At 43.0% G+C, this 16,924-nt stretch overlaps 2 protein-coding genes across 2 annotated transcripts; one reads left to right on the top strand and one right to left on the bottom strand.

The window, feature by feature from the left end:
• The first annotated feature begins 41 nt into the window (after nt 1-41).
• On the top strand, nt 42-1,625 carry RAG2 (recombination activating 2). Its single transcript, XM_004607912.2, has one exon. It carries the CDS (start codon nt 42-44, stop codon nt 1,623-1,625), a length of 1,584 nt encoding a protein of 527 aa, XP_004607969.1.
• An 11,883-nt stretch (nt 1,626-13,508) lies between these two features.
• RAG1 (recombination activating 1) lies at nt 13,509-16,646 on the bottom strand. The gene has a single exon (XM_004607911.2). The coding sequence runs from the start codon at nt 16,644-16,646 to the stop codon at nt 13,509-13,511; it is 3,138 nt and encodes a 1,045-aa protein (XP_004607968.1).
• Nucleotides 16,647-16,924: the final 278 nt, after the last annotated feature.

Here is a 16,924-nt window from a genome sequence, read left to right as displayed (position 1 = left end):
TTGAATATTTTCAGATAAAAGATCTAACCACACCAGAAACCATGTCCCTGCAGATGGTAACAGTAAGTAATAGCATGGCCTTAATTCAACCGGGCTTCTCACTGATGAATTTTGATGGGCAAGTTTTTTTCTTTGGTCAAAAAGGTTGGCCCAAGAGATCCTGCCCCACTGGAGTGTTCCATTTTGATGTAAAGCATAACAATCTAAAGCTGAAGCCTGCGTTTTTCTCCAAGGATTCCTGCTACCTACCTCCTCTTCGCTACCCAGCCATTTGTCTATTCAAAGGCAACCTGGAGTCCGAAAAACACGAATACATCATTCATGGAGGGAAAACACCAAACAATGAGCTTTCAGATAAAATATATACCATATCTGTTGTTTGCAAGAACAACAAAAAAGTTACTTTTCGCTGCACAGAGAAAGACTTAGTGGGAGATATTCCTGAAGCCAGATATGGTCATTCCATTGATATGGTATATAGTCGAGGAAAAACTATGGGTGTTCTCTTTGGAGGACGCTCGTACATGCCTTCTGCCCAAAGAATCACAGAAAAATGGAATACTGTAGCAGACTGCCCACCCCATGTTTTCTTGGTGGATTTTGAATTTGGATGTTCTACATCATACATTCTTCCAGAACTTCAAGATGGTCTGTCTTTTCATGTCTCAATTGCCAGAAAAGATACCGTTTATATTTTAGGAGGACATTCACTTTCCAATAACATTCGCCCAGCCAGCCTATACAGAATAAAGGTTGATCTGCCCCTGGGTAGCCCAGCTGTGAATTGCACAGTCTTGCCAGGAGGAATCTCAGTTTCCAGTGCAATACTGACTCAAACAAGCAATGATGAATTTATTATTGTTGGTGGTTATCAACTTGAAAATCAAAAAAGAATGGTTTGCAACATCGTGTCTTTAGAGGATAACAAGATAGAAATTAATGAAATGGAGACTCCAGACTGGACCCCGGATATTAAGCACAGCAAAATATGGTTTGGAAGCAACATGGGAAATGGAACTGTTTTCTTTGGCATTCCAGGAGATAATAAACAGGCAGTTTCAGATGCTTACTATTTCTATATGTTGAAATGTGCTGAGGATGATGTGAATGAGGAACAAAAGGCACTCACAAATAGTCAGACATCAACAGAAGACCCAGGCGACTCCACTCCCTTTGAAGATTCTGAAGAATTTTGTTTTAGTGCAGAAGCCTATAGTTTTGACGGTGATGATGAATTTGATGCCTATAATGAAGATGATGAGGAAGATGAGTCAGAGACAGGCTACTGGATTACCTGCTGCTCTACTTGTGATGTGGACATTAACACCTGGGTACCATTTTATTCAACTGAGCTCAACAAACCCGCCATGATCTACTGTTCCCATGGAGATGGACACTGGGTCCATGCCCAGTGTATGGATCTGGCAGAACGCACACTCATCAACCTGTCAGAAGGAAGCAACAAGTATTACTGCAATGAGCATGTGGAAATAGCAAGAGCATTGCAAACCCCCAAAAGAGTACTACCTTTGAAAAAGCCTCCACTGAAATCCCTCCACAAAAAAGGTTCTGGGAAAATCTTTACTCCTGCCAAAAAATCCTTCCTTAGAAGGCTGTTTGATTAATTTTGCAAAACACTTTCAAATTTGATGCATCAGAATTTCAACCGATCTTAAGACATCAGAAAGATATATTCATGTTTTTGTTTATTAAAATACTGTTTTCATTTACACACACATGCATAAATATAAATAAGGTGCCATGAAAAAACACTTCTAAGACCTTGCTAAATACTTGAAATATTTCACTCAAGGTCTTTTAAATGAGAATTTCTGATCTGAACATTTTATGCAAGGAATCTTATACACAGCAGTGATGGCAATCTGAAATGCGTTGTGCATTAAAAAACTATCAGTAATATTTTTGTAAACCACAGTGCCTAAATTTTTTAAACCCCTGTCATAAAGGCAACCTGCCAGGTTAGAGGGAAACTGGGGACATTAATGAAAGGAAGTGAACAGTGGTTATGGAATTGGTGTTTGAACATCGCATGCCTGAAACTCAATTATAAATAACTTTGTAAAGAAGTGAACAGTAGTTATGAAATTGGTGTTAGAACATCGTATGCCTGAAACTCAATTATAAATAACTTTGTAAATCAAGCTACCTTAATAAAAAAATTAAAGAAGTAATAGTAATCACAAAGGTATACTTTTTGTTAGGGAATAATCTATGGAATAATTAATATGAAATTAAATCAGTAGAAAATCCAAGCCCCAAAGGAAATGAGTAAGTTATTTCATACAATCTAACAATTTTATTGTTGTTTAAAAAATAAAATTGAGGAGATCTGTATTCCACACTAGAGCTTTCAGTTGGTGCCTTGAATATTTCTGTGACCATGGAAAGTTCCTTCTAGACAGAGATAAGATAGACATTATTGATGTGAATGAAGAAAGAGGATTCTATAACATGTCTGTTACATTGTATTGGTAATCTGCATGCTTTTTCCTAAAAGAACTCTCCATCAGGTATGGAGCACAAAGAATAATCTAAAGTCAGTCACCTGAGCTGATTTTCTATGAAATTTAATGGGAACAAGTCTATTATCACTGAGCATTCAGAAGGGGGAGATGAATGGGAGTATGCCAAGATTATTTTCCCAAATTATAAAACGTTAAAGAATTCCATAAAGTTAACAGGAGGATGGAAAATGGAGGGAAAGGAAGTGTGCATGTGTGTATTGTCTACACTTGCTGCCAAGGAGAAGTGTGAACATGCTTACTAAAGTCTAATTAGATACATGCTAGTATGAAAATGTAAAAGGATTATTCATTTGGCAGCTTCAATATATAAATTGATAATTAGATGGCCTTAGAACAAATATTGTTCTTCTTAAAAGTATTTTTTCTGGAAAAGCACTTCACCTACCCTAAGCTTAAGCTAGCCTCAACAACGATCAGTCTTCACTGAGAGCCCACAATGTGTAAGGTACTATTGCCTAGTGTTAGGGAAGTAGAACCACATCAGAGATGGAATCTTGTGCCAGGGGAACAGAGATAGAGATTGCAGGCATCAAGGCACATGCCTTGCATGGACTGTCTCAGCTGTGACCCTGGTTCAGATCCTCAGCATCACATACACAAGTTCTTCTGCTAACAGTTCCAAGTCTCAGATACTAATAGGGACCTGAATAAATTAAATCCTGTTTACTTTGTTTCAGTTATGTAACATTGTCTATTCCTGTGAATAATTGGCTGTGTTATTTGCATTTTTGTTGTTTCTACCCCCTACATGAAACCAATAAAATATTTTAAATGTATTTTGTTTAAATTGATTTATTCCAGTTATTAACAGTCATATTAATCTAAGGAGAAATTACACTATCAAATTTACTAATGATTAATATACTTGAGATCCTGTTGTTTTTGTGTATGTTGCAATGGTGTGGGAGTCTCCAAGCAGTGCTCAGGAGGTCATGACCCACTCAAAAATTCTCACTGACCAGGCTAGCAATTCACTATAAGGGCCTGAAACTGCTGTCCTGCTCCAGCTCTAAGGTGCCAGGAACTATCCAGGATACCTCAGCAAGACCTCTAAAGCCATAACCTGTGCTTCTTGGAGACCTCAAGGACTATACACAATGACATCTATGATGCTCATTAAACCTTGTAGTTCAAGGTACTGAAGCAGGGTTGGCAACTACAAGGCAAGTACCTTAACTCCTATATTTTCTCCCTGGCTCTTAATCTCCTTTTTATCTGTTCATAACCCGTGATAGCAATCAGAGTTGAACTGTCCCTTGTCAAGTTCAAGAGTTTTTCATTTTCTGAAAACATAAATAACATTTAACATGCAGATTTACATTAGTGCCTTAAGTCAAAAATAAGATCTGGGCACTAGTAACAAAATGGGTTTTCTGGTATAACTCCTAATAACTTCAAAAGATAAATATAAGCCCCACAACTGCTAACACAAGAGCAATGTTCAATGGCTTTCCAAAATGACCACTTCAAAGAACAATATTCAACCACAGGTAAGAATGAATCAGTGTACTAGATGAGCAAAAAGTACAGAAAGAAAAAGAAATAAACCTGTAGTGAGATAGAGCTTGTCACATCTGAGGGACTGAAAGAATAGTAGCCTGTTAGACCTAGTGAACAGAGAAGTCATATGGAGTAACTCAAGCCTAAAGGTTATCTGAGGGAATAAATATACACACAAAGAGAGAGGGAGCCTGTGGAGAAGAGCAAATATACAGTATATATTCATTCGAACAAGACTCACGCATGGGGGACCTGGCAAAGAAAGCTTGTGAGGGACCCAGGCCCAAGATCTCCAAGGCTGCTCGGATCGGGACTGGGCCTCTTCCACCCAGATACCCCATTTTACACTAACTAGGCAGTCACACCCAGAAACCATCCCAGCTCTGTGTAATCCTATCAACAGCCAACATCCAGAGAATATAAAACCAAGCTCCCAGAAACCAAGCTCTAATAGCCTAGTTCTCCCTCTTGGAGATCTTGACAAGCTACCAAGAGTCTATTGCCCACTTGAGAGAGCCTGTCAAGCTCCATATGGTGTATCCATATCCCAAATATAGTAACAGATATACACATACCTCTTGGAGAGCCCAGCAAGCTACAGAGACTGATTAGGAGAAAAACTTAATTGGCAGGTTGGGGAAACAGAGCACAAAGAAAGAGGTTGTATACAAGTAAACACAGAGGAATGGGAGCTCTGTAATGGGAGTAACCCAATAAGCCTAAGCTCCCTGTGGCAAGGCAGAAAGGACAAACCACTGTTATCAAAAAAGGGAAAAGAAGAAAATACTGTCAGTCAAATACAGGGTGACTGTGGTAAGAGAAAGTGACCCAGGTGGGGTTATTGCAGAATCTCCCTTCTCCTACCCGGGATAAATGGGGGAATCTGATCTGGACAAAAACCACGACGAAATGGGCAGGCATTATATAACCAGCCTATATGTCTAAAGTGCTTCAAGTTACTACTCCTCTGTTTAAAAGCTTACACGCAACACTTCTCAATCTTGTGCAATTCCTGCACACCTCGTTCCTGACAATAGCTATTCACAGGTACTCATCCTTGCCCAGCAGGTACTCATCAGGTCCAGCCTCCAACTCTTTGGTCATCTCCAGGATCAAGTCTTCACCCATTTCACCAAGACCTATCCCAGGATGGTCTGCCCAATTCTCCATTATGCAACCCCTTCCTCACCTTGGGCCCATCTGCTCCTGTCACTCTGACCTCCCTTCACATAGTTCTCCCTCCACAAGGCTTCCCAAAGGCTGTTTAGCTCTATCACCTCCTCATCTTCCCTCATCCTCGTTCTGCCATTTTTGGCTTAAAGTTTCTTTCCTCCTAGATACCCAGATTTCCTGAGTTATCTTGGCAGGGGATGGCTCCCAAATGATGCTCAGGAGGCCTGGAGGTGCCTCTCAGGAATCACACTGAGCAGTGCAGGAGGCCATACCCAAAAGTATGTAAGAACCTACAGGGTGTCAGAGTTTAAACCATGACTGGCTTCACTCAAGGCAAGTATTTTACCACCCTGTACAACCTACTATCCGATTCTCCAGTTCAAACTCCATAATCAGGTTGAAGAGAGAGCCCAAAGGACTAGGGCATTAGTCTACAGTCTTTTTTTTTTATTTTTCTTCTTTGATTTTGGCATGGGAAAGATATTGGTGAATGCTTTATGGTTTGCAATACAGATGCTGAAAGGTTATCATGTATATCCCTTTACCCACTTTCAACATTCAGTTCTTTTTTTAATTTTATTTTCACTTCGCTTGTATCACTTGTCATCCCGTTGCTCATCGATTTGCTCGAGAAGGCACCAGTAATGTTTCCATTTGTCCCTGTCACATGCTAGTGTAGCCCAATGGTGTCTGCTCGCTCCAGGAACACGAAGAGCCTCAAACCGTTTATTCAGGGTCTGGAAGAAGTCTGAATTTTTTTTAATTTTTATAAAATTCACAATAATTTAGGGCTGGAGAGATAGTACAGCAGATAGGGAGTTTGCCTTGCATACAACCAACCTGAGTTTGATTCCTCTGCCCCTCTCAGAGAGCCCGGCAAGCTACCGAGAGTATCCTGCCCACATGGCAAAGTCTGGCAAGCTACCCGTGGTGTATTCAATATGCCAAAAACAGTAACAACATGATGAAGACGTTACTGGTGCCCACTAGAGCAAATCAATGAGCAACCAGATGACAGAGATACAGTGATACACAATAATTTATTACATTTAATATTCCAACACCAATTCCACCACCATTACACCTTTCCACCACCATATTTCATATGTTTCCACCCCGACCCCCAAAGCCTGCCCCCAAAGCAGGACCTAAATCATTTATTTTGTACTCTTTGTTATGAATAATCTGCTAAAATTATCCCCAAATGTTTCCATAGAGGAAAGTGTGTAAAGATTGTTGTAGTTTACCCTGAAGCCATCAAGCCTTTGTCTTGGTACATAAGTGGTATAGTGTATGAAATATCATGCAGGTGTGCACTCCAGGAATACTAAAATTTTAAACACAGTGATACAGCTGCAGTTAATTACATTTTTTAAACTGGATGGTGACTTTGGGGTCCAGAGGCATCTCTGTGGCATCAGCACTCAGTTCTTGTTCATAGTGATTATTTCCAACTAATGTTGACATAATGTACCTTCCACTGTCTTAACTACCCTCTACACCCAACACCCTTGTGGTAATTTCCAACTATTGACCAGTCCTTCTGGACCATTTTCCCTGGCCTTGGACATTAGATTCATACTATTTTTTTATATCCTACAAATTAATGTGGTCATTCTATGTCTGTTCATCTCCTTCTGACTCATTTCACTGAGCATGATACTTGATGCTCTCCAATTCCATCCATTTTTAGGCAAATTTCATGACCTCATTTTTCCTAACAGCTCTGTAGTAGTCCATTATGTAGATATACCATAGTTCATTATCCAGTCATCTGTTCTCAGACACTCAGGTTGTCTCCAGATTCTGGCTATTGTGAATAGTGCTGCAATGAACATAGAAGTACAGATGGTGTTTCTGAAATGTGTTCTTGGACCCCCGGGTATATGAAAAAATGCTCTACATCACTAATCATCAGGGACATGCAAATCAAAACAGCAATGAGATATCATCTCACACCACAGAGACTGGTATGCATCCAAATGAACAAAAACAACCAGTGCTGTTACGAATGTGGGGGAGAAAAGGACCTTCATTCATTGCTGGTAGGAATGCGTGCGGAGCCGGGTGATGAGCAGGTATTGAGCAGGAAAAACTCAACCTTGGAAAACACCCCTGAAGTGAAACCACGCAAGAGGGGATAGCTGGGCAAACTTAGCAAAACAGGGTGCCTGCATCATGTGTCTGGCCTTGAGCCTTACTCGATCCCATAATCACGTATGCAGAATTCTTAAGCAAGTCATTCTAACTGCAACATACAGCCTTGAAAGGCATTGGACCAGGGGCAAAACAGAAAGGGAAAGGTGATAGGCTAATAGTGTTGCGCGCTATATGATTGGACCTCCTGTAAACCAAAACCCTCTATAAAAATGTGTGTATTTGGCAACAAAGTGAGCTGTAATCAACTTCTCCCAGAAGGGTTTCTCTGTGCACTTGTGCTCCTTCATCCCACAGCCGGGATTTTTCCCGGACCTGGTGCACAACGTGTCTTGGGCACCTTGGGGATAACTGTTCCCCAACAAATGCCGAGGGGTACAGCCGTTTTGGAAAACAATATGGATATGCCTCAAAAAACTAGAAATTGAGCTATTTGACCCAGCAATACCACTTGTATGCCTTACGGTCTTGAGTTCAGTTCCAGCACTGCATGCCTATCAGCTTCCTGACCCCTGCCACACACACACTTTAGTACCATCATAGTAGGCTCCGGTGACCTCTAGCACAGCTGATCTAGAGCAGTGCCTCATCACCAGGCCCTAGCACTACACCATCAGGCTAATACAGAAGGATAATATATCACCAAGAATGACCCTCAGGCCCTCTGAGCACTGATACAGAGGGTTTCCCCTCTTTATACACTCCCCCCTCCAAATGAGGAAAGAAAACCCCATGGTCCTATTGTACTTGCATGAACTGCTCTGAATGCATGTAGTGCTCTGCTTCATGATACCTAGGACAATTTCCTTATTAGGAAATTACTTATTATGTTTATTATTGATTTAACATCTACTCCCTCATAGCTCTTTGCAAGCAGAAACCATCTGTATTGTTCCCTGTTCTATTTCTAGTGCCAAGAGCACATTGAAAGGAATCCTATAAATTATTAAATATAAACTGAAGGAATTATAAAACATATCAGGAGAGATATAGAATGTAGCTCGCTCTTAGGGGGTAAGAAGATGCCACATCCTTCAAAGGAGGAGTAATATTTAAACTTGATCAAGGGGTAGAAATTTTTCACTTTAAGATGAGCACATTCTGAGGCTCTGATGTACAACATGATGATTATAGTAAACAACACTGGGTTACACACTTGGAATATGTTGAGTGTAGATTTTAAAGGTCTCATACATACATAGTGGAAAGTATCTGAGGTGTCAGATGACTTCATTAACTCCTAGGTGGTAAATACCACATGTATATATCTATCAAATCATTCGGTTGTACACTTTAAATATAGTGTTTGTTAATTACATTCCAATAAATCTGGGAGATGGCAAGAGAAATAGAACAATGCAAGATTAGCACTCTTCAAAAGAAAATAAAAGTAGCTGGTGCTGAAGAGGGTGGCTAAGGGCCCACGGAATGTGAAAATTTATCCTTTGACTGTGAGTTCATGAAGGATGGGAAGGGCCAGGGTTGGGAAGGATGCCCGGGGAGAAGAAACTTTAGACAGTCTGCTTACCTACAAATATATATAAAGTTCAATATTTTAAAAGTGGTTGTGGTTGCTCTGAGGCAGCCACTACAAATTTTAATTCAGATTAGAAAGGAATGGGAAGTCTCCATAAAGGCAGCCCTGAGAAGCCTGAAATTTCGTATTTCATGAGATGACTGAGTCATGCACAGGAAGACAGAGCAGAGGGGAAATTGTGAACATGTGGTTTTGCTATTTTCTGCTTGAGATAAATTTCAGTGACCCTATATGTAGTAGGGAGAAATCAGTAATACCAAATTCAAAAGGATCAAATGAAAATTATATGCAAAATGCTTACTACAAAGAAAGTGGTCAAGGTAGTTGCTCTTGTGGTTGTTGTTGTTACTACTACTACTACTATTATTATTGTTGTTGTTGTTATTATCATTTCTATCAGGAAAAATACTTGACTAAAGAACCTGGGCTCTATATCTACTCTACTGTGATCTGTGTAGCCCTAGACACATCAACCACTTGAACCAAAATTCTGAGCCTGAGACTATCCCCATTCCACATATTCACAGAAAAATAATGAATAGGGAAAAATTCAAATGTGAAAGGGAACAACTTCACGTCTTTATCAGATTCTCATCGGAATTGAAAACCAATGATTTCCCAACTCTGCAATTTTAGAAAACATATGATTTACTTGAAGCATCTCATTCTATAACAGGATAAATTACACTTGGCATCATTATCCTGCTATTGCCCCCTGTGTCAAAGGTCTCCATTTGTGTTGCATTTCCTTAAGAAAAAAATGCCACTTTATTTTTAAATGCTGCAGTGGTTTGAATATAAATCACAATTAGCCAGTATTTCAAATCTTAAACTTTTATTTCAGATACTTGCCATAAAGTTGTTAACAATGACCATGATGTTAACAGAAAGTAAAAACATTTAAACATAAAAGTATTAAAACACTTCATTTAATATTATATTTCATACAAGAAATAATAGAAAAATTACTCAAACATTCCCTAAAACAATAACAAAATGCTCTTTGAAGTCACTGAACAACGTGTATTATTCTTTGTAGAAAAATAAAGTGAAGTGCAATTCCATAAAAAGAAACACGTCACCAAAAATTTATTCTGAGGTATATTTATGTTGATTACTATTGATGGAAGAAAAATAAAACTGGCACAAAAATCTGCTTTTATTTAAAATCTCATAAGACTGAAAGAACAGACCATCACTCATAGAGTAACTGAAATCACCTAAAATCCTACAATCAAAAATTACTTGCATACAATGATGATTTATTTCTCCCAACCACCACAGCTGCTTACAAATCCTGCTTCCTACCTGTGTGGAATTTGAATTGTTTGATGTAAAGCAAGATACACATTCTTATCCAAAATTTTTTTTATTTTCATCTATATTTTGTGAAAATAAATTGAGGCAAACCTAAATTCCAGTTTACCTGGAAAGAAAAGACATACTTTCCTCCTGCTCTTGTTTCTCAGTACATGTTTATTAATCCCAATGCGCTTTTTGACCCCACACGAACCATTCATCAATTTTCATTAACCATTATCACTGGTCCCTGCAGTGTACCTCAGTGGGTTGGCAAAAAAACTTGTAGAATCAGGTTTCACAGGAGAAAAATGCACTGTACTTTTGAAGTCCCCGTCCACACTTAAGAAAAAAAAAATCTTCTTTCCATGTGCTAAATTTCCCTGGAGTAGATGATTGCATTTACAATAGGCATTGTCAAAAATAAAACTTAAGTATAAAACCAGGGTCTAGGATATTGCAGTCTCAACAATGAGCATAAAAACAACCAATGGCAGTATTTCTACATATTGAAATTCCTGAGGCCAGATGTTCCTGGGGTTTATCAAAATGTGATCTGATTAAGGGATTATGGGGAAGGTTGTGTTATAAATCACGCTGTTAGTTACATGCATTCAAAATAGTTTCTGCAATTCTAGGAAAGGGGAATTAAATATTGGAGAGTACTTACAGTGGCACCAATCAGGTAACAGAGTAGAAACAAACAAAAAAAAATCTACATACCAATGTCAGCATGCCTCAGGGAGTAGGATGATTACATGAATTTAACTGTGTATTAGTGCAGAGACATGCTTGTTAGGATTAAACAGGATGAAGGAAAGAGGTGACTTTGAAGGCTATTTGTTTACAAAATGCAAAACTAAATTTTCAAGAAGTAACATTAAAATATGTGTAATATGTTATTGACAATTAAATTACAAAATGTCTTTGACATTCTCTACATATACATATATATCTTTATAAAGCAAAGAAACTGCTGCATTTTCTTATGGAAAATACTGGGTTCAGTCCCTCGAAAAGCACCAAATGCATACCATTTAAGATAATGTCACTGATGCACTTTTGACAACTAAATTACAAAGTTCTTTGATATACTTTGTATAAAGAGTGGTAATTATGGCCAATAAAATCAAAAGAAGAAAAAACTAATTAAGAGTAACATATCATTACGACTAAGATATAAAATCCCATGCTTCCTCTAAATTGCCAGCATTTGGCAAATTTCAAATTCCCAAGGTTACATACAGTAAGTTCCAAATCATTGGAACCACCAAAGGTGTGGGGGGTGTGGGGTGGGGGAGGAAGAGGACTTGGGGAACCTTAGCATTATTTTCTTCTCTAAGAAATATTCACAGCACACCAAAGACAAAACCCAACTCATTGCATCCCCCAGGAGCTGTAATCTCAAGATCGTAAATAAGATTTATTAGCTGTGAATCCAAATCTCATGTTTCCTCATAATGATCTTTTTAAAGATAAGTTGTGGTTTGATGTTTTTTTTTTCACTTTTTTTTTTGCTCGATGTGATATAAATAACAAGTAATTTGGAGATAAAAAGCCTGTGCTCACATTCCAAATTAGGTAATTATATTCCTATAATTTGGAGCAAATAATTTAACTCTCCATTTAGTGGAGATTATAAAAACACCTAAACCACAGAGTTCCTGTGAGGAAATATGATGCAAAATGAAAATAAAGAAATTCCAAAATTGGGGGCTGCAGTGATAGCACAGTGGGTGGGGCATGCAACCACCCAGGTTCAATTCCCAGCATCCCATATGGTCCCCTGAGCACCACCAGGGATAATTCCTGAGTGCATGAAGTAATCCCTGTGCATTGCTGGGTGTGACCCAAAGAGCAAAAAATAAAAAAAAAAAAGAAATTCCAAAATTGGTAACAAATGCCCTATAAATGTCAACTCTTCCCTGTCTTGAACTAAACTTAGCAGGTGGAAAAATACAAAGACATCCTGCTACAAGAATCTGACCACATAATAAGGAAATCGATCATAGTAGAAAGAACAATATATTGAAGAGGGAAGGATTCCATGAGACCCAGATTTAGTGCAATTGACCCAAGTTAGTTGTGGGGGAAACCTGACAGAAACTTTCAGCAAGACAATAAATCTATTTTACCTTAGTGAGTAAACCCAGAGTATAAAAATCTCCTGGCTTTAAAGTATATGGGAAAGTATTTGAACTCCATAAATTAATTAAAATTAAAAAGCAAAAAAAGGGCCAAATAGATATCTCAATTGGTCAAGCACATGCCTGGTATATGTGAGGCCTTGGTTCAATTCCCAGCACCACCCCACCCCACCCCATCACTGCTACTGTGGCCTTGGTGAGCCCCAAGCATGTCATTGCCGGGTCTATGCCCTGACCTACACAGCCTGACTGAGCATCTCGGAAAATGGCCCCAAACCCCTCCACCACACTCAGCAGCACTAGGCATGACCCTTCCCTGCAAAAAGTAAAAACAAAAATCATACTTGGCTACTAATAGGTAAGTCAACAATATTATCAGAATAACTAACTCAAGCTTACCATTGTATTCTCATCTCATTATTTGAAAAATCCACAGCAATAAATGACCTCCTACACTTAAAAAGTTACAACAAAGCCTTCATTTAAACCCGCAAAAAAAAAGGGCGGAATTTCCAAAAACTTTCTGGATGTAGGGTATTTCTGCACAAATGTACCAAATGAGAAAATGCATTGAAAACACTTGGTAGAGGTCATTGTCCCGTACAAATGTAAGATACTATTAATAGAGAAATCTGAAAAAAAAAAAGCTCTTTTGAATCTTCTAAGCCAACGTAACTTATAAAATAAAGAACCTTTTCTAAAATATGAAACAGACAACGCTTCTATCTCAATACAAACTCAAATAAATTGAGGGGAAACAATGCAAACCGCAAGACCAATTCCCTTTCCTGGCTGCACTGCTGGTTCTTTGATTTCGACGCCCTCGGTCACTCACACGTTCCTTTGTTCATCTCTCTGCTCCCCTGCAGCTCGCTCCTGATCTGAGTTATTGAGCTCCCAAATAACTGATTTCTCCCGTTGCTTTCCTCAACTCCTGAAACGGCTAAAGCCACCGGCTCCTCAGTTACCCATTCCTGACCAGGTTTCTGCATCTGTGGCCTCTCCCACCTACCACGGCTGGGGTGGCAAAGCCCCTTACGCAGGCATAACAAGGGCGCTCTGAGAAGGCTTCAATGCACTCCCTTCGCCTCCCACAAAAAAATAAAAATAACCTCTTTAACAAAACCAACTCGAAAGTGGCTGTCTTTCTTAAAACTCCATTGAATCCTGCAGGTCCAGAGAGTCCTCTAAGCCTAACGGGTCCCTGTCGCTCGCCTGCGAGTTCATGAGAAACCCCGTTTTCTTTAACGCCTTGTGCGCATTCATAAACTTCTGCAGGTATTTGGAGGTGTACAGCCAGTGGTGCTTGAGCACGTCCTCCATCTCGTAGCACTTCGACTGCCGGGCGTTCATCTTGCGGAAGCGCCTGAACAGCTTGTTGCCGGACTCGTTGCCCTCGCTGGCCCAGGCCCCGATGGAGCCGTCTCTCTCGATGATCTCCGGCACGTGGGCCAGCGTCTTGTGGAAATAATTGGTGATCTTGCCCTCGTAGCGGTACTTGAACTTGGTGGAGAGGAGCTCGGCGAAGCGCTGCGAGTTGAAGCTGTACTGGCAGAGGGCGTCGGGGCACTCCTGCGCGGGGCAGGAGGAGCGCCACACGGGTTTCATCTTCAGGTAGAGGTCCATGAGCTCCCGCAGGGCCTCGTGCCGCTCGGGGCAGGGGACCAGCTCGCAGACGGCCTCCACCGTCTCGCGCGTCATGAGCTTGCGGGCGAAGTTGCCGTTCATGCGCATGATGGGCTTCAGGTTCATCCTCTTGCGCAGGTGCTTGTCCAGCGTGGCCTGCCAGCGCTTGCGCTCCTCCTTGCCGGCGTGCGGCTGCCGGTACGCCTCCCCGATCTCCAGCTGGAAGAGCTTGTAGAACTCGGCCGCGTTGCCGATGTCGCAGTGGAGCGCGTCGATGGACGGCACGGTCTCGATGAAGGGCTTGGCCGACACGCCCTTGACGCGGTCGCGCAGCTCCTCGGCCGACTCGTGGTAGGGGTTGGAGCGCCACAGCTCGTAGCGCTGCAGGTTCTCGCCGTGGCTCCGCGTGATGGAGTGGAAGACCAGGTTCTGCGAGGCCTCCAGGCGCGTGGCGTCGCACAGCGTGCAGATGTACACGGAGCCCGACGCCTCCAGGCCCTCCACCTCGCGCACCAGCTTCTCGTCGTAGCCCGTGCCCCGGAAGCGGAAGCGGAAGGCGCGCGGCAGCCCGCCCAGCTCCAGCCGCAGCTGGCTGCCCTTCATGGCCTCGCGCTCGGCGATGAGCGGGCTCAGGATGGCCGTCAGCGTCTCGTGGTCCGACTCGTCGGCCAGCATGAGGCACAGGGGCTTGCAGCACAGCTCCGAGTTGGGCTTGGCCTCCTCGAACACCGTCACCTCGCCGCCGCCGCCGCCGCGCGCCACCGTGATGCGCATGATGGTGAAGGAGAAGCGGACGGCCTTCTCGGGCACGGCCGGGCCGCTGCCGTGCTTCTCGCTCACGTCGCCCATGCCGTCGCACGACTCCTTCACCACCACGGTGAAGGGGCCGTCCAGGTAGTCCTCCACGTCCTGGGCTCTCAGGCCGTCCAGGATGTCCTCCTCCATGTCCATCAGGGCCGACACCAGGGCCGCGTCGTAGCGGAAGCGCTTGGCGATGGTGTCCACCGGGTACTCGTCCACGGACGAGGCCAGGCCCGACAGGCCGTCGATGATGCCCACGTCCGTGCTGGAGGAGACGTTCTTCAGCGGGGGCTGCCACTCGAAGGCGTGGTACCCCGGCAGCAGGACCTTCTCGGCGCTCCGCAGGGCGTGCAGGGGCTGGAAAATCTGCCTGCCCGTGATGGCTTTCACCGTCCGGTACATCTTGTGGTACTGGCTGCAGCTGAGGAAGGTGTTGACGCGGATGGCCAAGCAGACGGCTGGCTGCAGACCGGAGCCGCGGCCCTGCATCAGGGCCTCCAGCTCGTCCGCCTGTCGGTGCTCATTCCTCGCCCGCAGGGCCAGCAGGAACAGGGTCAGGCACACGGACTTCACGTCACCCCCTTCCTCTTTGTCGGCAAAAGCCTTGACTTGCATCTTGAGCTCCCTGAGCCGGTGCTTCTGAGCCCGCCGGGTGAGGGAGAGGAGATGCTGGCGGGGCCGGCCTCCTTTATTGATATGCACCAGAGTCTCTTTCGAGTCCTTGTGGCTGGAGATGTGGTGATTATATTTTTGCAAGCTGACCTCCTCCTTGCATTCTTTGGCGGGACACCTCACCAGCAGGGAATTCAGGATACTCAGGAAAGACTTCGCTGGACTCTCCAGGTCCATGGCAAAGCAGGGGTAGCTGCAAGAAGGGCAATAACTGCCCAGGACTTTGAGACATCTGAGAATGCAGGTCCTGCAAAAGACATGTTTGCAGCTGGTCTCCACTGGGTCAGTCAGAATGTGTTCGCAGATCTGGCAGGAGATGGATTTCACGAAGTGTGCGGGGAAGTCCAGGGCAAGGAGCTTGGTACTGAGATGCACCTTGCTGCAGTCGGAGATCTTCTTCAGGACTTCCTTCCTGCGGAGCCCTGCCTGAGCTCTGCGCCTGCGCTGACGGGCTTGCCTTGCCTTGTCAATCACAGTTTTGAGCTTTTTGCTGAGCTGCGCATTGGGCTGCTGACTCTTCCTCTTGAGTCCCCGGTGGGCAGCACAGCAGATGTCACAAGACGTTGTGTGTGGGCGCCACTCCCTGGTGGCACTCCTGGGGAGGTGCACCTCCCAGGAGCCACTGCGAAACTTCCTGTGCATGAGGCTCCAACAGTGGTGGCAGAATTCGGTGGGGTGCACAGAATCGATGTCCGCTTTCACATCAATTCGGAAAACCTTGGCAATGAGGTCTGGCCAGGAAGTGACTCTCTTTTCTTTCTTCCGCAAGAGGCCTTGGGTCTTCCCATCCACAGGCCCGTGGACCGGGTATCTCCTCTTGTGGCCAATGGCTTTGAAAGAATTCCCACAGATGCGGCAGAGTTGTCGGAGGTTGGCTTGGTGGATTGCTTTGTCTCTTGCTTTCCCATGACCGTGGGATTTCTTCAGGAATTTGGGTTGGGGTTTCAAAGCTGGTTGAGTCGGGGCCGGCTTCAGACCTTCAGCCTTGTCTGGGGCGGTCAGAGACTTCTGAAGAGAAAGTTTCTCCTCAGAGGAAGCATTCTTTTCCACTGGAGCTTCTTCAGGTGCTTTTTCCAAAGATCTCACCCTGAAGAGCTTAAATTTCCACTCTGAAAATTTAAGGTATGGGTGCTGGATTTCATCAGGGGGAGGACTGAGTGCCAGGGTGGGTGGCAAAGAGACAGCCATGCTGGCTGAGGGACCTGGGAACAAGGAGAACAAGTTAGAGGAGGTAAAAAAGAATCAATATTCCATTGATGTTTCTTGGAAGGATTGCAAATAGAGGCATTAAATAATTCATTCACTCAAAATGTTATTTTTCAGACCTATTTTAATATGCTCTGTCAGGCACTAACCATTCAGCAGAGAACAGTAATTTACTGTTCTAACAAGTTCATTTATACTTTGTGTAAATAAACAGTGTGACTATGGATACCACTATGGATTGTTTTATATCTATACATAAA

The sequence above is a fragment of the Sorex araneus genome, chromosome 6 (genome assembly GCF_027595985.1).
Source record: "Sorex araneus isolate mSorAra2 chromosome 6, mSorAra2.pri, whole genome shotgun sequence".
Classification (NCBI taxonomy): Eukaryota; Metazoa; Chordata; class Mammalia; order Eulipotyphla; family Soricidae; genus Sorex; species Sorex araneus.
This window is presented reverse-complemented; position numbering and strand designations above follow the sequence as displayed.